Raw genomic sequence first — 24,064 nt, forward strand, 5'->3', positions numbered from 1 at the left:
AATACAATACAACCACATTATGAGAACAGAATAGAGAAGGAAAAAGAGAGACTTTAGGATAAAACAGGTCACCAAAGATAAATTTAGGCAATTTCATTTTTTTATTGAATGTACCTGAATATATATTGTGCATTATTGCATGTTTAAGAGACGCAGATAAAAACAGGACAGTAATTGTCCAGAGGACATCAAAAAGAATCATAACAGCGATCTGCTCTGAACCTTAACAGAGTCATAGCGATTACTGGCTGCACACGGCACTGGTGGACGAGGAAGTGAAAGTTGTGCTGTTGCTTAAGACACTAGGGAGAAAACTGTCAGTCTCTTAGACCATCCTACTGCATGATAGTGTCATGACCTCTGATAACAGCAATTCAAATTTTAAAATAAATAAATAAATGCAGGGATCTGGAGATAAGAAAGTATTGCAGAAATTAGCAAATGAGAGACTTACATAGAGACCAATAGACAATCAGTTATCTACATTACACCAGTAGAGTGATGATTATAATTAACCTTGCACATATAGGGATAAACTCTAAGTATGAGATTATAACGTCATTGTAGTACAGACCAATATGGTAAATTAAAATAAATGAAATATGAATGAAATGAAATATGTATCACCTTACACTGTGCGTGCATGCAAGAGTGTGTATGTATTGTGATCAAATCAGATGGTTTGATCCTAGTGGAAAGAAACAGCTCACTACTGTCTCCATGGAAACAGGCAAGAGGCAATGGAAATGTGTCTCTCTGTGCACTGTATGTAATGTGTATGAGAATGCCCAGTTCTATTCTACTCTATTCTATTCTGGTCTGAGTTATAAATCTCTAATAAATAAGCATGCAACACACAATAATGTTGTCAATTTGAGTGTTCATGACATTGATGTGCCACTATGATAATTAACATCATACCGAGCTGTGTCAGTTCTTTGATGCACTGGGAGCATTTCCACAGGGTTTCCTCTTGCATAATGGAAGAGCCCATACACTTGTGACTGTGGAAGGACTTAAGCAGGTACCAAAGCTCATGAGCATTTTTTGAAAGCTGATCATGGTGTCAGTGACCTCTTGCACAGGCTCTCTTTGGTCCTTGGCATTTTAGATCAGCCTGAAGGGACCAACTCCAGGTCCTTTCACCTTAATAAACCATAAACTTAATTCAAACAAGCTGCCTTCTATCTGATCACAACATGATCCATTCATATGTATGTGTGTGTGTGTGTGTGTGTGTGTGTGTGTGTGTGTGTGTGTGTGTGTGTGTGTGTGTGTGTGTGTGTGTGTGTTCATGCATTTAGTAGAAAAGGAGTCAGATGTTTTCGAGGGCATCCCTAGAGGTCAAGGAGGCTATTTGCTGGACCCTGATTGATGTGCACTGAATTCAGTGTGTTTCTTTACACATGGATACGTGTGCACATACTATATATGGATCCTATGTGTCATTGCATAAATACTGACAAACACACACAGACGTCACTGGTGCTCAGTGATGTATGACACTGAATTTACACAAGGTGAACATGATGAACACTGTGATCTTTTGAGAAAACCTACATTAAAAATTACATTAATGCTACAATTATTCAGCCCAGGATAAGAAAATCTGAACACATCAGTTGGTTTAGTTTAAATGTGTCCATAGCCATTGGCCTTTCCTGTGACTGCAGATGCAGGGCTGCCATCACAAAGGTTCAGGTTGCACTCTGCCTGACCCTGCACTGCAAACACCAGCAGGATCTGAAGAAAAATGACTGATCAATTCTCAAATTAAGATCCCATCAACTTACCGTCCAATTCAGTGGAGTGACCTCAATGAATGAATAAATCAGTAACCCAGTCAATGAACTCACCACCTCTTGATTGCTTCCTACAAATCTTCCAAAGCCCAAATCAATAGATCCTTACGTCAAACAGGGCAAGCCACTGACTCCTTGGTGAACATCACTGGAAAAACGAAAACAGAATTTTTGTGTCACTGCTGACCTGGTATCGATGTATGCAGCATGTCCTGCTTACCTTTGATTTACTGAAATGTCTTCCATATATGAAAATCTTATAGCAAATGTGAAGATTTCTAGAAAATGTCAAATAAAATTCTGATCAAACATTGCTACAAAAATCAAATATACCGGATGGATTCCTTTTTTTGTTGGGGGTACAATTCTGATATGTTACAGCTGGGTTTGCCCATCTTGTAACACACTGACACAGTAGGATATGTAATCTGAAAATCTGCACACAGTAGATTTTCAGCCAAGCTAGCGGCATGGCTCTAGGAATGGCAATGTTGGTCTGTTGGTCAGACCATCGCTTAGCTCCAGACTAAACGTGGTAAACATAACAATCCCAACATTAGCATGTTAGTATACATTATTATTGTTGTTGTTGTTATTTCCTTATTTTTGTTTGCCTATCAGCCTCAAGCAGTACTCGAGAAATATCTTTGAACTGGGATATTTCAAACCTTTTGCATCTGACTACCAAAAATATACAGTATCAAGTAGTCATTGTGGATAGTGAGACTAGCCTGAATTTAGCCTGAATTAGTACAAATGTGTACCTTTATTTCATTCACTATCAGAAAGCATCCTTATCCTATACACCATGTGCAAGATCAAAAGGTGCCTCTATTTTACTGCACTTCACTTCATACATGGGAAAATTACAAAATTACATTCCTCCTGTTGGTGTGAGAGAGAGAGAGAGAGAGAGAGAGTGTGTGTGTGTGTGTGTGTGTGTGTGTGTGTGGACATGCTTTTAAATACAGATTTTCCTGGAAATACAGGGCAAACATAGAGAGAGCGAGACCACTTCATTTCCCCTCACTCAGTCACTGTAATGTGAGTCATAAAACATCTAATGCCTGGATTATTTACAGAGGTAAAGCTCACATCAAGCTTCCTCTTCCTCATTTCAATTGAATTATTTACATCTATCTCTCCCTCCTTCTCTCTCTCACACACACATCTCTGACAGTTACTGGTAATGGACTTCTACATCATAAATGACTTTACCCGTAATGTTGAAAAAGTATGCAGGTGTATTTTGTTTCTCTTGGTGTGTACCTACATTTGTGTGTATGTGCGCGTGCCCTTATTAACTACACAATGTCATATCTCTTTAAATAACTATCACTAAAGACATTCTGTATGTCATGTGATAGCAGCATTCCTAAGTGTTTACACTTTGTGTGTGTCCTCTGTGGCTTGGAGTCAATATTCAGAATATACTCATCTGGCAAACAACCTTATGAATCCCAAAATGTAGTTCTTTTATAGTTCTTAAAGTTAGTTCTTTGTTAGTTCTTTTAAGTAACTACCTATTGTGAGTCATTAATGAGTCATTCAGAAGGCAGCCTCTGTTTGAATTAGAGTTGCACCCTGACACTCTGACAGCTTGCTGGCCCCCTGATACTTGCAATCAAATTATTTACCAACCTGTTACTGGATAAGTTATGAAATGAAAAATGTGATTGTTCAGAAGTGATTCATGATTAATTTTTAATTTGTAAGACAAACAGTACACATTGGTGCTTTTTATTGCTTCTGCACAATGCTGTTGAGCTACGTTCCAGTGTATGCATAATAAATGCTCACTAAAGTTAAATTGTAGCCTACGGCATCTGCCCTAATCTATTCCCAATATCACCCAACCCCTCCCTCCACCTCTTTACTCTTTCACTCTAAATCAATTTGTATTACACGCGCACACACACACATCCTTCTTTTCTCTTGATTGATCAGATCCTTATCTATCTCTTTGACCTCTGGCTAAAATAAACAAAGGGAACACAGCTATGTCCTTTTTTCCTGAGCATGTTCAGTGAAAAGGCAACAGCACAAAGGGGTTAATGAATATACTTTATGTTAAATGATTACCTTTGATCTTACAGAAAATATAAAATTCATGTTTTCACATGCAAAATGCCTGAATCTACATGGGTGCAATGGATTCACCTGAGGAAAAAAAAATTGAGGTGTTAGGGTCAGGGTCTCATAATTATGACTAAACGCCTTCTGGTTTTGAGAATTGTATTTCACCAGGTAAGAGAAAATTCTTGTAATTACAAGAGAGCTATATTACAGTTATTGTTGGTTTCTTGTCTTGATTTACTGAGTTATAGTTATTAGTTAAAAATTGTATAATTATGACATATGTACAAGATAATTACACAAACATATCTCCACTTTCTTTCTTTTTTTGGAGAATAAATGTACGTCTGTAAAAATCCCATTATGTTTGTGTGGTATACATGGCCAAGAACTACATTTGCCAGTGTTGTATGTGAATTCATAAACTGCCTGTGAATTGATATTGAATTCATAAATCACACTGCCATGTCTGTTCAGGGTCCTGAGTTTGTGTCTCACTGTCAAGGTTTACTGGGACAGCTGAGTTGAATGGATCCCCTGCTAACGGTGTCAACTGTGCTTTTCTTGCTATGACCAAGTCAAACTGTCTGCTATGAAAAAGTCCTGTTGCCTCCTCACACACACACACACACACACACACACACACACACACACACACACACACACACACACACACACACACACACACACACACCAGTCTTCTTAGTGCACGCTTTAGTCAGGAAATGAAAATGGTTGTATTTTAGATATGGAGAGGAAAACTAAAGAACCTGGAGAGTAAAAGCTACAGCAATGGCCCAGAAGAGTGAATAAATCAGTGACCCAGATTCAAACCAGCCACTGAGAACTGACCATCTGAAACCTCTCTTATTCACATTAGTTTTAGCCTTCACCTGTTGCTGAGTTTCCCCATTGCATTAAAAATGTATACATTTGTGGGTCTCTGTGTCAAAAGCCTCCACAATTACACAATTATTTGAGGAGTTGTGTCAGATTTGCTGGGGAAAAACAAATCTGAAAAATATAGAAAATCATATAAACGACTGCTGGTTTAGAGAGATTCAAATTCAGAGAACTTTATCCCCGGGGGACAATTTAAGACCCAATGCAAGTCTGTCAATAATTTAGAAGAATTACGATGTCAATGATTTAACCTTAAAACATATCGACACTCCCCACACAGACACATCCCCTAACGAATCCATTTGACTCCCCCTAAATTAGGAACGGCTAATTTGACAGGACTACCCCTTTAAAGAGGTCCGCTACATAAGGGAACAGTCCATTTCACTAAAAAAGGGGAACTCTTTTAGTGCCTCGTGAGATTTCAGTATTTGACTACTTATAACTACATTATGAAAGAAACTGAACATGTTCATTTCCAATTTCTCGTAACATTATTTATAATATTACCCCGAAAACCGACATTCAATCGTTTCGTGTCCTAACAGAAACGGCGTTCACCCCCTTTGGGGCTTTTCTATTTATAGCATCAGCTGTTGCAATACAAAGATTAGCTACTCAACGTATTGTTTCGCAGATGTGGGGAGCACACTCCCATCTGCGGCGAAAGGGCGGCGGTGGTTTGAAGCCGAGGAAGACAGAGATGAGGAGGAATGTGTCGGTGTGAGGACGTTTCTTTGTGTTCACCTTAGCGGAGCTCATATCGGTAAGTAGCTTTCCTGCTGAGGACCGAAGAGGTCGTGAATGCGTGAGTCTGTGTTCACGGACAGTTCAGGCTACACCTACCGTTAATGTAAAATCCTAAACTAGTCTCAGTACATCAACAGCTCACTGTAGCCTAGCTAACTGTCATTATTTCAACTAATGACAACGAGGTTAACGGTCAGTGGGTTAGCTCGTTTTATTAAGAATATGAACGACTGTTAACGGTTTACGGAAATTCCTTTTTTTCCTTTTTTTTTTTTGCTGCAAAGTTAAAGACAGAGATGAAGTAACCGAAATCCGTTATTACAGGGGCGGCTACTGTCGGTTTTCCATACGGCCTCTCTCTCTCTCTCTCTCTCTCTCACACGCACACACACACACACACACATAGAAAGAGAGACGGGCCTTGCCTGTGTGTCAAAAATTTTCCCGTGGGGACGAAACAAAAAGCACAGTGCTTGTCTTTTCTTGTCTGTCAGCAATGAAGACGAAACCGTCTACTGTATATAAATATATCTTTATAAATACATATGTCTTTTACCGCTGTATCTGTAACAGCTGTATCCACACAGTGGTGTCCAGCTCTGAAGGAGAAATGGTGTGCAGATTTAACAGCTGGACACAGAGAACAGAGAGATTCTTCATGTATCAAATCATAGGATGAGATCATTCAGAAGCACCAGTCAATCCGCAGAAAACACACACACACACACACACACACACACACACACACACACACACAGACACGCACGTTAATCACTATTAATAGCAAAGTGAAATCACCAGATAATTTGGCTGTCTGGGGACAAATCCTCCTTTATCCTTCCATCATAACTTCATGGAAATGTCAAACCCTGCTGCTTCTGTTGCTTCTGCTGCTGCTGATGTTGCTTGTGAGGGTAATGTTTAGCTGACTTTTACATGCTTTTTAACAGTTTCCTATAAGCTTCATCATGACCTTTGACCAGGGGGAAACTACCTTTCTGGGTGATTCATAGATGCTTTGTTTCCCACCTAGGAGACTCTTAGTGCGATCTATAACATGTGTATTGGCCTGGTGTTACTCTTCATTAAACACTGATTCCTGTGAGACACAAATTTGCACTTGCATATATGGAGTCTCACCTAGGTGACACTCCTGACATTTCAAAGTGTGATGAAAGGTTGGCTTATATGGTTGCAGAAAAGCAGGCTTGTGACCAGAGGGCAAAGCCCTGACAAAACTGAGCAATAAAATAAATTAGAAGTGATGGATGATCTTTTCCTCGATCTTTTACACGAGCCTGAAGTGCTCAAGAGCAATAACCTAAACCATACGTTACGTTCAGACCTGGCATTAACATGCGTCTCAGGCGATCCAGTCACAAGTGGACAGCTCTAAGTACAGGTGTGAATCTACCCAAGATGCACTGAAGACGAATTTGAGATCCAATTGCTCAGACCACATTCAGAGGTGGTCAGGGCTGCATATAACAACATTCTTTTAGGAGTGTCAACGTAAATGTGTCCTGGGCCACACTGAAGGACCGCCTCCTCAACTGACAGCCTCTGTGTAAGACAATGGATGTCACTCATTCGCAAACAAATGCAAGTTGTATAGATGTATAAGTTGGCTTTGTCCACAATGTCTGAAAATTTCTAAAAGCTCATAGACCATAGTCCATAGATATATTACAAGTGAATTAATCTTGGGTGACTTGGTTTGCCTGGAACACGCCAAGAAATAGACCCAGTCTGCATTCTTTTGATTTCTACTTCTTCTTTTACTTTCCAGTGGACTAGGTACAAGTAGTGCATTGCTTTTAAAAACAACAATGCATTTGGTCCTTACAAACAGATGTTATGTACGTGTTTATTTGCATTTAGAGTGGGGAAGCGAGCTCCGATCACTAGTGGTCACTGGAGACATGTGTGAAGATGCAGTGTAATGTCAGGTGTGAAGTGACGTACTTTGAGTTGTCCACTTGTTATTGGATCACCAGAGACACTTGTTAACGTCCGGTGTGAACAGTTATGGTTAGGTTAGGGTTTTGATAATCACTGTCCTTATTGAATTTACTTTTAAGTTTATTTGTCAGAGTAAATGAATGACATTGCTAGAGTGAAATTCACATGAATAATTGCATGCTACTTTGGGAGTCATTCTAACATTTGGGTTTGAGGCCATAGTTCCTGTTGCTAGACCAAAGGGTTTCACTAAATAACCCCGTAAGTATAGACCCAGGTTTCCTTCATTTGTAAATTTGCATACTAGCCTTTTGATTTATGGTCTGTTAAATTATTGTAACGATTAAGTAATATGTTCACATGTAATGTCAAGTACTGCTGAGGGGCATCTCTCCATGGGGCAAAGATAAAAATCCTCGTAATGCAGGAGCTAATATTTTTGTCTTGTCTCCAAGTTAAAGAAATGGGCTTTTGTTTGTTTCAGCCTCATTCAAAGTGCAGTAAGAACTGCTTACCACAGTGTGAGAGCAAAGACAATCATTTTTAACAGTATTTGTTATTGTCCAAATGTTATAACCTGTGTTTGTGTAATAATAATAAATGAAAAAGATTTTATCAAAGGTGCAGTTATAACTTGATTAATGGTGCTGAAATCCACCAACCTCCAGAATACCTGGAAAAGTATTTACCACAACATAAAGGTCGTGAAGGTACAACAAAGAAAAATGAAAATCTAAAAACACCACATACTTGCATGGAGCATGGGTAATTATAAAATGACTTTGCAGCAATGAATCCTGATTCTTGAGTAATGGCGGCACTTCCAGCACCAGACACATCTAAACATGCTAAGGGTGATGGACACTTTAAAATGTTACATTCCCTGTAAAAGAATGAGACTGTGTATAGCAGCCAGATACAGATTGAATTGTTTTAGTCATTAACCTAAACCAATGTGAGTGATGATTGTGTTTTAAGTAATCACCATGGTGTTTTTATGGTGTGGTCTAACATGATGTTAGACCACACCATAAAAACAAAAACATGGCATAGATCAATTCATATGAGTTAAACAAAAACGTAAGTAACTAAGTTTAGTTTTTTAATCACAGCTTGCTTAGAAATATTAATTTGGATATCAGAACTGTGTAGAACAATAACGTGATAATTATTTCATTATGATATGAATTTACTGGAAGCCTATAAACGATAACGTTTATTTATCAGCCATCCCTAAGCAATTATATTGAATTATTGCTTGACCGTAGCATTAATACCACGCAGACCACTTTGTGTGTACTAATTAATAGATTTACAAAGCCTCCATAATTTATATGGTGTTAATTTTATTAGACACATTAGACACACTGCACACTGTCAGCAGTGTGTCTAATGTGTATGAGAAACACGTATGAGAAACACCATATCCTACTGCTAAGGTATGTAGTTGTCTTTGTTAGAAGGTAAATACCTCACAGTCAACCAGAGATTTGCAGTTCAAACTTTGAACTAACTTACTTGACGTTAGGTTACTCAAGTTGTAATTTCAGCTATATTACACATTAGATCTTCAGATTTAAGAAGATATTGTGTTCTTACCTCATTGTGTTTGTTCTTTCTCCCACATGCAAGTGGAAATTAGTTGCTCACATACAAGTTCTTCATTGTTCATTCAGTGTCATTGATGTCTGGCAGGCGTTCAGTCATGACATCCTGTGGCCTGGTTAAAATTCCCCCTAAAAGTAAATTATCAGAGGGAATGAATGGAAAGGCCAGAATACAAAATGCCACCAGCAAGTCACAGTGCATTAGTGAGATATTTGGATTGTGTATGAGAACTGTGTGTGAACGGCAGCCTCATCTGCAGAGAAATTCTTAAAACAATGTTTTGTGAAAAAGACATCAGTGCAGTTTATGGCTAAATGGATCCTCAAACAATGCTGTGAGACTGGAGACTGCCATGTTAGTCATTGGTGATGACCCACTATCATGTGATCTGCTGTAGAGCCATCTATTTAGCTACAGTATTTGCACTTTGTCCTCTCAGCCTATGCACAAGGTGTTAGAGATCTGGGTGTGAAGTCTGTCATCACTGGAGGAAATGTAATGAGGGGGGCAGCAACATAATTTTCTGCAATAAATTAACTGAAATTACCTCCACAAATAGATTTTCCATTTATGTGTTCCTATTTTGGTTATTCAATTTATCACAAGCTACTTGACAAAACGGTTTCAAAGACATGTCAGGTTTAAAGACGAAGTATCATTAGCATAGCCTACTGCTGCTCAAGTTCTCATCACTTTGAAACACTGTTTCAGGAAGGAAACAAGCCTGTACAATAATGAGACATCTTGCATCTTTCTGCACTCTGAATTTGTACTTGTGTCAAGGAAATGCTAGAGATATCAGAGGTATTATTTTGTACAGAAAACCTCTTCAGGTAAATTCGATATCATCTTGGCAACAACAACAACAATAATAATAATAAGTATGCATATCTGATTTTTTACTACTTGTAAAGTTAGAGAATATTGCCAGTATTGTTATGCCAGTATATTTGCATACAGCTGGTGTGAATGCAGTGAATTATTGCTTCTGCATCAGTTGTCTTGGTGACATTAAACAGCCCTTCTTCCTCTAATAATCAAAGCTGTTTTCCTCCAATCAGGGTTTCAACATTTAGGGAAAAGTATTTTCTGGCTTACAAGAGCAGTTTATTAAAATTGTAACAAACATTTTTTAAATAATCCCCCCCAAAAAACAAAAAATCAGCTCAGCTCACGATCCAAGGAAAAAAATTAAGGTGGGGTCGGGCTACAGTCTGTCACATGACAGCAGCTTGATGCTTTAATACACTGTGAACTCAGGGAACTATATCTTAACACCTCCTTTGAATGATCAATGAGTGTTGATATGAGTGTTGCAGTACAGGCTGGGGTGTGCACCGTGTCCCTCCTTATTCCTGTTCTGTGAGTTATGCGGCTGCTTTGTTCCCATGTGAAGAAGGAAGTCCCTTTATCCTTTCCCAAGGCAGCAGCAAGCCTCTTCTCAAGAGCACGGAGAGCCTTTATGGAGTCACTGTGAGGGCAAATATAAGGTTCAGAGCAGACCAGCTTCAGCAAATCCATATAAATGCACACACCAGACAGTCATATGTCAGTGTAGACAATTGTATGCAGATTGACAGAATATATCACTGAGCACCAGTATATGCTACAAGGCGTCCATTAACTCCATATCTTTTCTTTTTGGACTGAAGGGGTGATGGAAAATAGTTTTGGGGATTTGAAATGGAGATTTCTCTGATAAATAAAGACTGGGCTTGCAACAAGAAAAAAAGTCAAGAGTGAAGGTGTGCATAATTTTGTAAACTCTGGTTATGCATCAAACATGGCTCTGTCCATATGAGTATTTTCAGCCCCTTCTCAAAAGATTTGCCTCTTACATGTTGAGGCCAAAACAACAGGATGAAGGTCAGTTCTTCTTCTTCCTGTTTTTGTTTGGCACAAACAAAATTGTGCGTTACAGCCATCATCTCTTAAGCAGCGGGGGTGAATGACTTGCTCATTTTAATAGATATGGTCAGATAAAGTATCTGTCTGGTCTCAGCAGGTTAAATCTCAGTTTGTTGCCTTCTACTCTGTCTCTTATTCTCTGATTCAGTGCACAGTAACAAAACACAGTGGTTTTTTGTTCTATTCATACTTGATCAAGCCAGTGAGCATTGACAGCCATACTTACCTGTGTTGTATAAGCTCCTTTTCTGTTGTCCACAATATATTACAAGACTTGCATTTTCCAATTCATCCCCTCAACTTTAAGTGGTGGAAAGAAAATGCCAGTTTGATATGTCTGAACAGTCAAAACGTAGAAGAAAATATTCAGATTCTTAAGCACTAGTGTAGACTCAGCCTAAGTGTTGTTTATGAAGCTGTAAGTATGTCCTTTGTGGCCTTGGCTGGCCCACCTGAACATCATGGTTTGTAAACCCATATAGCCTGCCACATTGGTTAGATGACTAACTTTATTTGGACACATAGTAAAATTTCCTTTAGCAGGCTTCCACTCCCAAAGGAATCTGGTTTAAACTGGTGTCTGTGATTATTTTAGTCTCACAGAATGAAACTGGTGGTGTTTCAGAGAACTGTGTACCCCACCAAAGAGACTCACAGGGGGAAATGCTGACACACCCTACAAGGTTGTGACCTAACTTGGCTTCAGCTAGGCCCCGCCATGCTTGACTGGTGTAAAAACGACAACTGGTGGTACGTTCTGTGATTTCACAGTACTTTCTCAAGCTGTTGTTTTTGTTTTTCTGCACAGTGTTAAAAATCTGTCCAGGAATGCGTCTTCTGAAATGGGAAAATGACTTAGATACCTATTTTGTGACTTTGTGACAGCCAGCCAACTAACTGACTGAAGAGGCTTTTAACATCAGGAATTTGGCTCAGAAATTCTTTGCCCAACCTGGCAGGCTGACTGGTGCAGACTGACTGATTGGCTGGCTGACTTTGGAAAGGAAGGAAACATCTTCCTTCCCTCCATTGTGCTGGGCAGGAAAGGATGGACTTAAGCCAGCTGACAGCTGTTTCCTGGTGGATGAAGGAGGAATGGGTGCGTGGGTGGGTGGGGTGTTTGCTAGTAATGGGTGAATGTGCATTTTTTTGTCTGCTTTTGACTGTTGCTACAGTTAAATGAAATCTACAATTCTGAAGGTGTCACAGGTGGAATAGATAAGTTATATGTCAGATTTATATTAACACTAGAAAACGACTTAAATTATATTAGTGGTTTGCAGGTTTTTAACTCAGCCTGCAAACATATTTTTTTTCCACAAATTGCATATACTGAATGTAAAGCTATAGGTTCTGCAAATCAAGCTAGTGCTAGCACGAGATTCAAAAGCAAACCACTCCATTCATCCCACTCTCTGCTCCGTTACGATTCCCCTAGGCGGTCACCTGCATCCTCATTGTGTACACTGTCTCAGCTAATGCAGGAATCAGGAGCTTACTAGCTTGTGAGTCAGCCATAGCGACATCCTCCAGCAGCTAACAGTAGCTTGAAGCGTAGAACCATATTTCTCTGCTGCCAACTGTTGATCAGTGGAATCGCTTAAAATGGGAGCCCAGTATATTATTGCAAGAGGTATATGTTTATTTAAGGTTAGCTGGATCATGATTGGTCTAACTAACTGGGGATACACTATACCACTTTTGGGCTGATTATAGTGTCAGATCACACAGTGAGTGGTGTTAAGTGATTCTAATATTTACCTACTGATCAGGTCACTGTTCACCACTCTTGATATGATTATTTTAAGCTTTTTTAGTTTTACTTTTATGTATGGACACGGAGCTGTTGCAGAATATACTATATATAAAGAAACTAGCCAAAAACAGGAAGCAGACTGTAAAATATGGCATTTAGGGATCAATTCCACACCATATTGTAACATCCCCATCAACTTTGTCCTTATGTGACCTTGTTTCCTCCCCCTCACTCTTCTGTTTCCGATTTCCCTCACCCTCCTTTCTTGCTCTTTTCTCTTGCTCACCTCCCGTGCCTCGTTCTTTCTCTAGCTCTCTCATAGCTTTGTGGCCAGCTGTGGTGTGAGCTTTTTGTTGTAACAGCATGAGACTGCATGACACATATTAAAGCTCCTACAGTAACTCATCGCCCTTGGAGATTCGACCCATACATTATTACTGTATCAATGAGCATACTGCACAAACTGTTCCCCTGAACTGCAAGTATGAAATGCATCTGAATCATGTCCAATTGTTTTAAGTAGATTTTAAATGAGTCACTCTTTTACTTGCAAAGAAAGAATACTCCTCTGTTAAACCTCTCATAGTGTAAAACACATACGTTTATTTTTGTTTTCAATATGCCATAATTACAAACTACAGTTATCCATCTGCCTCGGAGTGGAGCCATATTTCTTTGCTGGTTCCGTGGTTATAGTGGGCTAGGGAGCGGAGACATCATTAGCCTGCTACTACTGTAGACCAATATCAGGCTCACCAAGGCTTAGACACTTTTGCTTTAGACGCTTTTCCAAACGGTTGTGGTAGCCCTGCTTTAAATGACTGAACAGAACAGGAATACAGCAGTGATACAGAACTACAAACCAGAGAGACTCTTACATTGCACTGATGCTTCCTCTCTAGACGCCTGCATGCCTGCACTCTAATCAGTTTATTGCAATGATACAGATCAGTTGGGGTCAGTCATAGCTTTGCCTTGCTTTACCGAAGCAGGACTCATATTGTTTTTCTGTGTAGTTAACCCCTGCGTTGAGGCCACAGTAGAAATACACTTGATCACAGCCCAGCTCACTGTCTCACACTAAGGGCTAGGTGTCAACTCTGTCTCATGTCTCAAATATTACCAGCTGAGCTTTTGTTCTAAATACAATTGTTGAAATGTTTTTCTTTTTTCACAGATGACCATTTATGATCATATTAGCAAAACAACTCATTGAGTCAGAATGTCAGGTAGCCCTTTAACACTGTGAGTGGACTTAACCTTGCTATTTGCCTTGTCACAGCATTACATGGGAATCAGTGGTTTAATTTTCTGCACATCCTGTTAGTACAGTCAGTTAGTACAGTAGTAGCCATATGATGCAGGTCTAGTAATGGCTGCTGGAAGTTGGCTCCAAGACAGCTGACTACAATATAAAACACTTCTCTGGAAAACATGAACTTTTTTTTGGAACTAAAAACGTTAGTTGTTGCACATTAACTTTTCACTTTTATTAAACTTGTTTGTCTTTCTCTGTTGGGTGCAACTTAGAATCTAAGTTAGAATTAAGTTACAATCTGATACCCAGTTATGAAAACATGGGTTTAGGTCGACTTAACTGGTGCTGATCTCTGTCTATTTTTGTACTTTTTTTCCATCTTTCTGCTCTCTGCAACTCTTAGCTGTGGTCTTTTATCTCCATGGTGACGAAAAAGCAGCTGCAACAAAGAACCTTAATATCTCTCTCTCTCTTGTGTTCGCTCTCCCTCTCTGTCTGTTGCTCCCTCCTCTCTCTATTGTCAACCCTTTTGTCTGTCTTTCTCCCTCTGTCTCTTGGTCCTCCATTTCAGGCAGGTGTGTCTCATCAGCCACCTACTAGCCTACTTCTCACCCTTACCACCACTGTCGAGGTAGCCATGGCAACCAGTGCTGTGCCAAGCGACAACCTGCCAACGTACAAACTGGTGGTGGTGGGGGATGGTGGTGTTGGGAAGAGCGCCCTCACCATCCAATTCTTCCAGAAGATTTTTGTGCCAGACTATGATCCGACGATAGAGGACTCATATCTAAAACACACAGAGATAGACGGGCAGTGGGCAATACTGGATGGTGAGTAGAGAAGTATGTGAAATGAACCAGAAAGCAACTGAGAATAACATTCTGTTTCAAACTGTTGAGAAGTAATCACCTCTCCAATGCTTGAACATTGTTCAGACAGAGAAGCTTTTATTAGGGTAACCAAGGCCTGGAGGTGTCACTCAGGCAAGAAGATCATTGGGTCACAGTTTGCAGAGCAAACAGAAAAAAAAAATTAAAACAGGTCTCAATAACAAAATTGCACACATCGCATTGTGCAATGATAGCTGCAAACTAGGTCAGTTTATATTTGCTCGTACATGAATGTAAGGATGCTTTTGGTTAGGAGGGGGTGGAATAACTTGCAGCTGAATTATAAGTATACGTAAAGTAATACGCATCTGTCTCTCCATCTACCCAGTGCTGGACACAGCCGGCCAGGAAGAGTTCAGTGCGATGAGAGAACAGTATATGAGGACAGGAGATGGCTTCCTCATTGTCTTCTCTGTGACAGACAAGGCCAGCTTTGAACATGTTGACCGATTCCATCAACTCATACTACGGGTTAAAGACAGGTATGTCCAACTCACCAAAATAAAACCGAGGTATGATTTGGGAATGTTTCAGGATTTCCAGCTGTATATACAAAACTCATTTTAATTGACAATTACACTGTAGCTGAAACTCTCTTGAATTGCCTCAATCTCAGTGCTCTTGGAAAGAACTATCTTTCCAAGTTTTCTTCAAGAGACGAAACAAATCAAGAGGTCCAGCCAAGTGAAACCAGTTGACAGGGGTTGTGTGTTGGATGGCACACACTTCTCACTATTTCTGAGAAATCAGTCCAACCTGTCCAGCCTATCTGATATTTTGATCTCTGAACACTAAAAAGTCCTCTTTTTATTACTTCATTTGTGAAATATGCTATGACATCTGTCAGCTTCCCCTTTCTGTTTAAGGAACATGCTTTTTTCCTTTTTTTAAAACCAAACAGAGTCTTATTTTTTCTGTTTAGTTATATCTATTGGTTATTATAGATTTTTTTTCACCAAGATAGTTGCTGTGATCTAAGAACACTGCAGCATCACTCATTGAGTCTGTTTGCCTAAGACAGTCATCAGAGTGATTGTAGCTAAATAAACCCAAAGTTTGTCCCAGTTATCTTGACCAGATTATTAGGAAGTGAGAACAGAAGAGAATGCACCTAAATGCCCAACACAGTCCACCATAACACTAAAACGTGTGGGTGTAAATTAAAATTACCACCAGGAAGCCAAGGTTACCAAAAGAAGAAGTACAGTAGCTCAGATGTAATAGACGTTTACAATATAGTAAAAATAGGGATTTGTTGACAACCTGATCTGACTGCTGATGTTTTTTTGGCCTTTTGAATTAAGTTTTTGTCTTTAATGATACATAACTAACAGAAAACTGTCCAATTCTGACCCAGTCAGAAATTTTTAAGGTCCCAGTCTGAGCTCTGTCACATCATCATCTGATGTGGTCTGATAGTGTGCATGACCCATTCAAGGACAAATACAAAATATATTTACTTAATGCAACTTTGACACTACAGAACATTTATCCCAAACTTTTCCAGCCTCATTCAGGACAGTTTGAGTTTTGTTGAGTTGCCTCTAACTAGTAATGTTATATTGTTCAGGATAAGAAAGATTAAGGACCAGGAGCTCTTCTTTTTTGCTTGACCCTCGTAAAGCTGCAGACCAGTTGGGTATCAGATTTGTTTCCGAAATACTTATCTGTTGTGAAAGTCAGTTGTGAGAGAAGTATCTGTTCTCTTACAGTGACTGACAACAGCCAATAAAAGTGAGCTTGAGATGGAACAAGAATAGAAGGTAGAACTTAGCAAGTTGCTGTCTGTCCATATTTGGTTGTGCGCTACTAGAGCTCTTTTTTTTCTGCAAGATTTAGGCGTTGCAGAATCTGACACCTCACGGACAAACTGCATGCACATGATGTTATTCTGTTTTGTTGAGAACCACTTTAGGTGGTACCTGAGATTGTATGTCTCAATTGTGTGTCCTGTTCCTCTCAGGGAGGCCTTCCCCATGGTGTTGGTGGCAAACAAAGTGGACCTGGTCCATCTGAGAAAGGTCACCACTGACCAGGGCCAAGAGATGGCTGCAAAACATAATGTAAGTAGTGATCCTTTCCTTAAACACTTGTCCTTGACTTATTGGCAGCTTGCTGCAGCACCTTGATTTGTTTTTGTAAAATACGCATATCTTTAACTGAGTTTCTAACAGAGTGTTTATGAGGCCCTGTGTCAGCTACGGAGACTAAGGTCAGAGAAGTGAAAAATCATTGTTTGCGGAGGTGTGTCCTCGTATCTGAAGTCAGTCATGTAAGCTCAACTTTCAGGCCCAGACAGAGGGCTCAGAGTTGCTGAGTTTACTTTGTCTCTGTCTTGTTGAATGAGTTTGGTCAATGACGGCTCACTGTACCATACACACATACTGCTTTGTCCAGTTCCAGAGATGTGACTTCCTGGAACTTCTTATGTCATGCTGTTTTTTTTTTTTCTTTTCTATTTTGGATTCAAGGGCCCCTTTTTAATGTAGCAGATTGTAGTGTTTATATGCAGCCTGGCTTTGTGACATCTGTCTCAGCAATTGTCTAAGGTGAGGTTGAATTACTGATTGCAGGCAGCTATGTGTTTAAATCTCTTTTTTCTCTTAAATCTCTTTTTTTCACTGATTCTGTCTTCATGTGATTCTCTACTTGTTCCAGGTCATCAGAGAGCTGTTATGTGTGACCTCTATTGTTTCTCAACTAAATTCCATAACACAGTATTTTCGTGTAGTTAGCAGAACTTTGCTTGTTAGTCAAGCAAATAACTAATACTATTCTAATACCATGTTGTTATTTTTAATATTTCTGCTTGCTTCTTCAGATAACTTATATTGAAACCAGTGCTAAGGATCCGCCAATGAATGTGGACAAAGCCTTTCATGAGCTGGTCCGTGTTATAAGGTAACTCCAGGTTCACTTTTCTTCACTTATTTCCATGAGATTAAGACCTTGGGATCTACACATAAAAATAATGTTAGACAGATTTACTTGCAGTAATTGATTTTTAACTATTCCAGGACACCAAAATAATCTCAGGTCATCCTTTCACTTTCACTTAAGTAGAGGTTAGAGGCGCTTAGAAAGGGTTATGCTGGTGTGTGAGGGTATTGAAATTGTTTTTAAGGAAGAGTGGACAGAAAGACAGAAAAAATCCAGAGCTATTTCCTGTCTTGACACACATGTAATTTCAGAAGAATTTGGTTTCTGTCCACACTTTCTCTGTTGTCATATCCTGTCTAAAGGCCTTCTCTAGTTTCAAGGCCAAATAAGCAACAAGCACTCATGTCGTAGTATTTTAAGACTTATCACGTTATGGTGGACTGTGTTGGGCATCACATAGCAGTAGATGATGGCTGTGTTCACTACTTTATTTACAAAAAGAAAATCAACCACAGAGTAGTGGAGAGTCCTCACTGTGTATATGCCAGCTCTGTAGCTGACTCATAGGGAGACTCTTCCCTTCTTTCATAATGTACAAAAACTGAAGAATGGATTTGGTTTCTTGGATCACCATTGCCCTCTTGTGGTCAGACTGTAGAAAGCCAGTTGTATAGAGAGTGGATAAAAACAGCGGCTGTGCTTTTTTTTTTCTCACTGATGCATCAGCAGTTTAGGCAGAACTTGTCTGTCCTCTTTGTGCTTCTGTTAGTTGCCTTAGGCTGCCTTGAACAATTAATGCAAAATCTTAAAAGGTGATACATACTATTGGTTCTAAGCTTAGTGCGGCTGCCACTGTGACTGAGATCTACAAAAGTAGCTGCTGAAAATACTGGAGCACTGCTAAAATGCAATGAGACAGGAGTACAAAAAATGGCATTTGCAGAATGAAGGGGAAAAATGCATTAATGTGGAAGAATAATGGACACATGTTCACCCTCATCAAATTGTAGAAATAATACATTTTTGTGAAACATGCTTATTCGCTTTCTTGCTAAGATTTAGGAGAGATAACCTAATTTAGTTTATTTAATTATTTGTAGATAATCTTGTTTTCCAAAACCTCAACTATTCCTTAAACACCAGGTTTGAAAACAAATGACTGCTGAGCTGAATAAACTGCTCTCAAGTTAAGATTATTTAGTCAAACTGTTTGTGCTTTGTTTTTTCTCCGCACCCACAGACAGCAAGTCCCGGAGCGAAACCAGAAGAAGAAAAAGAAGATGAAGTGGAGAGCAGAACGCTCCACAGGTTCCCACAGGTTCCACTGTGCCATATTGTGACCTCCCTTGTCGTCTTTATCATTCTTAACATACACACACACCCACACGCACACCCACATACCTTTGGATGTCAGGGAACTCCCCAGCAGTGGTTAGCTACTGGAGCACAAAAGGGAGGGGGGGTGTCGATGAATGGCGGAATGGATCCAGAGGGACAGAAGGACAAGTGAATCTGTACCGTTGGATTGATGTCCCCTCAGCCCTTCACCATGCCTTGGAATGAGTGCTGTGTCCTCCTCTCCTCAATTTATGGTCCCTTTTCGAAGATCTTTTCCTCTTGTCCTTGTCCCATCTGTATTCAGTGCACAAGAACAGAGTCACTGAACTGTTTCTCAGTCAAGTGTAATATTTGAATTTATTATCAAATGTGGCACAAGACGACAGACTCTGAGGAAAAAAACTGCAGATACAAGAATCACTTTGATATTGGAACTTTTGTGTTCTTGTTAAAGGGAAGATGGAGGAACTCGCTCAAAATGGGACCTCATCATTTATGGACCTCCAACAACCTGCTGGTCATCACTTTTCTGTCCTCACACTCCCACGGTTTCTTGGAGAAAAGCACCTGTGTGATCTCTAGATAGGTTGTCTGTGTTCTCTCTGTGCAGGGCAGACATTATAAGGGCGTAGAGAATGAATATGAGAGTGGTGACAGTGATTTTGTTTTCGTACCTTGTGGTCATGTGACGCCCTGGCTTTGAGATGTCAGTTCAGAAAGGATGGAAGGATGTGTCGTAGCAAGTGAAGGAAATGTGACGCGGTGCTGAGAAAATGTGTCATATGGATTGACAGGTGAATGCCATGGCCATATCAACTTGTTTAATACGTGTTTAAATATTATAATTGTAAAAGTGAGTGAGATTGGTTGGTGTATGTGGTTACACTTTAATGTAAAACATAACAGGGTTTTTATCAACACCGATGTGTCAGCAGCCATGTTTACATACACTGTTATAAAGGATTATTTTCCATAAATACAGAAATATAGACAGTATATCAGAGCCACTTTACACCAAGTATAAGTCTTCATCAGTACTGTATGAACAATAGCCCTGATACATAAAGTCTTTCTTTTGAGTCTTAACAGAATCTTCAACACAAGTTATTTTCCATATTTTTTTGTATCTAAAAATAGAGAATATTACAATTATATTTGTTATATAAAACATCTAATTAAAGGTGGCAATGTAAACAAATTCAGTGCTGTTTTACAAAGGACCTGTAGGTAATTCTTAATCAAATAGGATAGATAAGGTATAATGAGAGCTTCGTTTTTAAGAGCTGAAACAGGCTGGAGAAACTGATTTGCACTGGCCACTAACCAAAATAATGTGATGTCACTTTATTTCAATCTAGGGGCTTTTCAGACTGCATTGCTGAATTCAGGACTATATGTGCTTAGTAAAGGACAATACTCCTTCAGATTGGGAATATATACTGTAGCCCTGGGAATCAGAGTTAGAAAGCCTTCCTGAACAGCCAGATGTAACACTCCTAGGGCTTAAAGCCATGTAAACCTAGCTACAGACTATGTTTAGTTGTAGGAAAACCACACACTCGAAGCAACAAAACATTCAGTATGTTCATGTTTGTAGTCGTGAGGTGAATAGGAATGTACAGTTTAATAACCTATGAAATGGCTTGTACTGTTAACGCACTAAAGTTTCGGTGGACAACTTTTTTTGTCTGGATGAATACTGTCTCTTGAAGGAATACATTTTTGCACTTTTAATACAATTTCTGACTTTCCTATTGGCATGTTGTTTTCCGTTCAGATCTGTAAGTGAAATGAAAAGCACGGTCAAAATGATTTGAATGTAAAATCAAAAAGCAAAACAAGCAAAATAGGTGATTAGCGTTGTAGCCCTGTGTGCCTGTGTATGCCTGTTGCCTTGGCGGTGATTGTGACAGAGATCAAATAAGCAGGAACTGAATCATTTGGAAGGTATGAAGAGAGAAGTTCCATGTTACTCTGTTTTGAATTAAGAAGGCTGAGTTTGAAAAATCTCATAAATTGAATGGCATACAACTTCACCTCAGCATGAAAGTGGAAAATCAACCTCAGCAAAAGATGGAATACAGTATTAATCTGCATCTACTGTTAAAGAGACTTCACACAGAATCTCCAGAGAAGGACTGAAAACAGTGATGTGATGTAGTGATGGACTCTGGCTCATGGGGGAGAAAAAAAAAGAATGTGTTTGATGAAAATGTTGCATCATGTATGTTTGATACCATTTTGTATAATTGATATGAATTATTGATATGATTCTTGCAAAGTGTTTTTTAAACAACTGAATAATTTATTACTGTCTATGTTACCTCAGCGTGTCCCAGACCTGGACAAAAAAAAAAAAAAAAAAATCCCCAGTATTTTTTTTTTTCTCTTCGGGACTCTCAATGGATCAAAGGTCTTTTGCCTCTGAGCCCCCATTTGAAGAGACTTGTAATGTGTTGTGGACCAAGATAAAGAAACTGACTTTGGCCCTGAGCTAAAAAAAACAAATAAAAGCATTAAAGACCCCTGCTTTATTGGAGCTTATGTGGACAGGCTCCCAGTGAGAATGTAATCAAACAAGGATCAAAACAAGAAAAGTTTGCCATCCCACATGCAATTTTAAATGTTTCATTGTTCAGTGTGAAATTAAAGAAATAGTTTAGCATGTTGAAAAATACACTTGGCTGTCTTGCCAAGAGTTTGATGAGAAGATTGTTATCACTCTTTTATCTGTACACTGAATATGAAGCTACAACCAGCAGCTGGTTAGATTGTCTTAGCATAAAGACTGAAAATAGGTGGAAACAGCTAGCCTCGCTGTGTTCAAACGGTAACAGAACCAGCCATCCAGCATCTCTAAAGCTTATTAATTAGTATATCTCATTTGTTTAATCCTGACAAGTTTTGGTTTTATGTTGGTTTATACCCTGGATTAGGGTTAGATAGAGTCTGGCTAGCTGGTTCCACCTATTTCCAGACTTAAAGCTAAGCTGAGCTAACCAGCTGTTGGTACTAGCTTTAATCATTTGCTACACAAACAAGATAGTGGTATCAATCTTGTAATCTAATTCTCACTAAGATAGCAAATAGGCATCCTTTCCAAACTATTACTGGAAGCAGACCATGTTCTTGTTACCTCTCTCAGATTAGCCATCATGGCTGGTACAAATAAACCTGCTGATTTGTTCAACGGTTTTATATATTACCAATTATTTGACCCTGGAATATATGTGAGCGAAATTGAGCACTTTTGTTTTCAATGATTGGAGAGGTAGCATTCATTCTCAAATAAACACCAAGTATTGTTGAAGTTATGCAATTGACTTGTGTATATCCTGAAACTTTGTCAGTATGTAAAAGGCCATGTAAACAACAACAACAACATTTGGAGTTTTCACACCGGTTGTTTAATGTGTGTTTTTGGACAGGTCTGTTGTGTTCTAACTGGCTGTGTCAGACTGAGGAGCTAGACAAGGCACAAACAAACTATGGCCTTTTTATCTAGCCTCAGGGTTCAATTATATTTCAATAATAAAAAAAAAAAAAAGTATTGTGACTTTACATGTCTGACTGCTTTATTGATTTATTTTTGTATGGTGGGTAAGCATACATGTCATTACAATGCAGAGTCACACCCTCACTGACTGCTGAATGGCCTGTGATCAGAGCCATGTTCAGCAGCCACGGAGAACATGGCCACATGTGTTTCGACAGTCAACTTGCTTGTTCAGCAGAAGCTGCCCTCATTAATCTTCGGCGCAGTCAAGGCCCACTGACTTCGACACTGTGAGAATGCTGAAAGCTCCATTTTGCCTCATTGATTTCAACCCCTCGGGGGAAGTGAGGCAGCCTGGCACAGAGAACAGGTACTGCATCTCTGCTATTGATTTATATTCATGTTCCTTTCAGAGTGAAGTTGGTACAGAGAAGTGCTCAGGCATGAGATGAGGGACAGGAGAGCTACAACATGGTGTTCAGGGTTATCCAGTAGTGAATCAGGGGAAACCATGTGACTGTCTTGAAATTAAAATAATTTGAATGTGGGTGTGTATGTCAGCTTGAAAGACTTTCACTTAATCAAAGTTCAACAAGGGCCAGCCCAGAGAAACTAGCGCCATTTTAAACAACTGCTAATTTTCCATCAGAAGATGTAACAAGATGTAGACAAAAAGTGGACACATTTTGTCTCTACCCTAGAGTTTTTTCAAAGTGCTATTTGATGGTCTTACCACTGGAGGGCATCACTTTACTAATTACTTATCTTCCCTCTCACTTTTGTGCTTCAGAGATGTGACAAAGATAACTTCAAAGAGACAAAACCTGTGAAAATTAATAACCTGTACAACAATTTGAATATGCAGAAATTTGTATGTTAAATAAAAAAAAAATATCTACTACAAAATGTTCAGTAGGCGCTCTGCAATAATAAAACTATATATATATATAGGGCACATTTAAATGCAATTAATCAATGTGCAAAACGACTTATTCAGCAGTAGGAAGATATATAGCAGAACAAATACATTTAGACAGGACATAAAGCTGTTGAGGGAGAAAAGAGCCAATAGACTGACTGACATTTTGTGACACATACAGAGCTTCAAGCAGTGAGATGTTAATGTAGCGAAAAAGAACGGTGCTCCTCAGCTGTCACCGTCCTTGCACGACCACCTTACAGCCACCTGACCAGATCACATCACTGTTATGTCATGTGAAATCAGTAAGTCTTGCCTGGAAAAAGTTCATGTCCCCCACTAACATGTCACCACTCCCCCAGTCTCTTACAGCACTTCTGCTTTTCAATTACATGGCTCACACATGGCACACACCTTGTGTGTTGTATTCAATTTCTCCCTCCACCATTCAGACACCTCCTGCTCTCAGTTCTTATTGTACAGCAACACAAACCAGCTTTCTCATTAATCATACTTAC

At 39.3% G+C, this 24,064-nt stretch overlaps 1 protein-coding gene and 1 long non-coding RNA gene across 3 annotated transcripts; one reads left to right on the top strand and one right to left on the bottom strand.

The window, feature by feature from the left end:
• Nucleotides 1-19: 19 nt before the first annotated feature.
• Nucleotides 20-9,156, bottom strand: LOC121194094. Its single transcript, XR_005895357.1, has 3 exons — nt 9,093-9,156; nt 1,857-1,950; nt 20-1,743 (listed from the first exon to the last, which is right to left on the bottom strand). It is a non-coding gene; the product is annotated as an uncharacterized LOC121194094 (long non-coding RNA).
• mrasa (muscle RAS oncogene homolog a) lies at nt 5,414-22,687 on the top strand. Of its 2 annotated transcripts, XM_041056686.1 has the most exons (6): nt 5,414-5,547; nt 14,595-14,853; nt 15,242-15,395; nt 16,877-16,976; nt 17,735-17,814; nt 19,034-22,687. In XM_041056686.1, the coding sequence occupies exons 2-6, from the start codon at nt 14,661-14,663 to the stop codon at nt 19,131-19,133; spliced, it is 627 nt and encodes a 208-aa protein (XP_040912620.1). In that variant the 5' UTR covers nt 5,414-5,547; nt 14,595-14,660; the 3' UTR covers nt 19,134-22,687. The 2 variants fall into 2 exon arrangements, with proteins under 2 accessions (XP_040912620.1, XP_040912621.1); XM_041056687.1 differs by lacking the exon at nt 14,595-14,853 and having other exon boundaries at nt 5,422-5,547.
• Nucleotides 22,688-24,064: the final 1,377 nt, after the last annotated feature.

This window comes from Toxotes jaculatrix, chromosome 15 (genome assembly GCF_017976425.1).
Source record: "Toxotes jaculatrix isolate fToxJac2 chromosome 15, fToxJac2.pri, whole genome shotgun sequence".
Lineage (NCBI taxonomy): Eukaryota > Metazoa > Chordata > Actinopteri > Toxotidae > Toxotes > Toxotes jaculatrix.

What these genes read in the sequence shown, in the direction of transcription:
- mrasa (XM_041056686.1), top strand. Translation starts at nt 14,661, where the DNA reads ATGGCAACCAGTGCTGTGCCAAGCGACAACCTGCCAACGTACAAACTG. An exon ending in AGATGGCTGCAAAACATAAT is followed by an intron (nt 16,977 to 17,734) that starts GTAAGTAGTGAT and finishes TTGCTTCTTCAG; the next exon opens with ATAACTTATATTGAAACCAG. An exon ending in GAGCTGGTCCGTGTTATAAG is followed by an intron (nt 17,815 to 19,033) that starts GTAACTCCAGGT and finishes CCGCACCCACAG; the next exon opens with ACAGCAAGTCCCGGAGCGAA.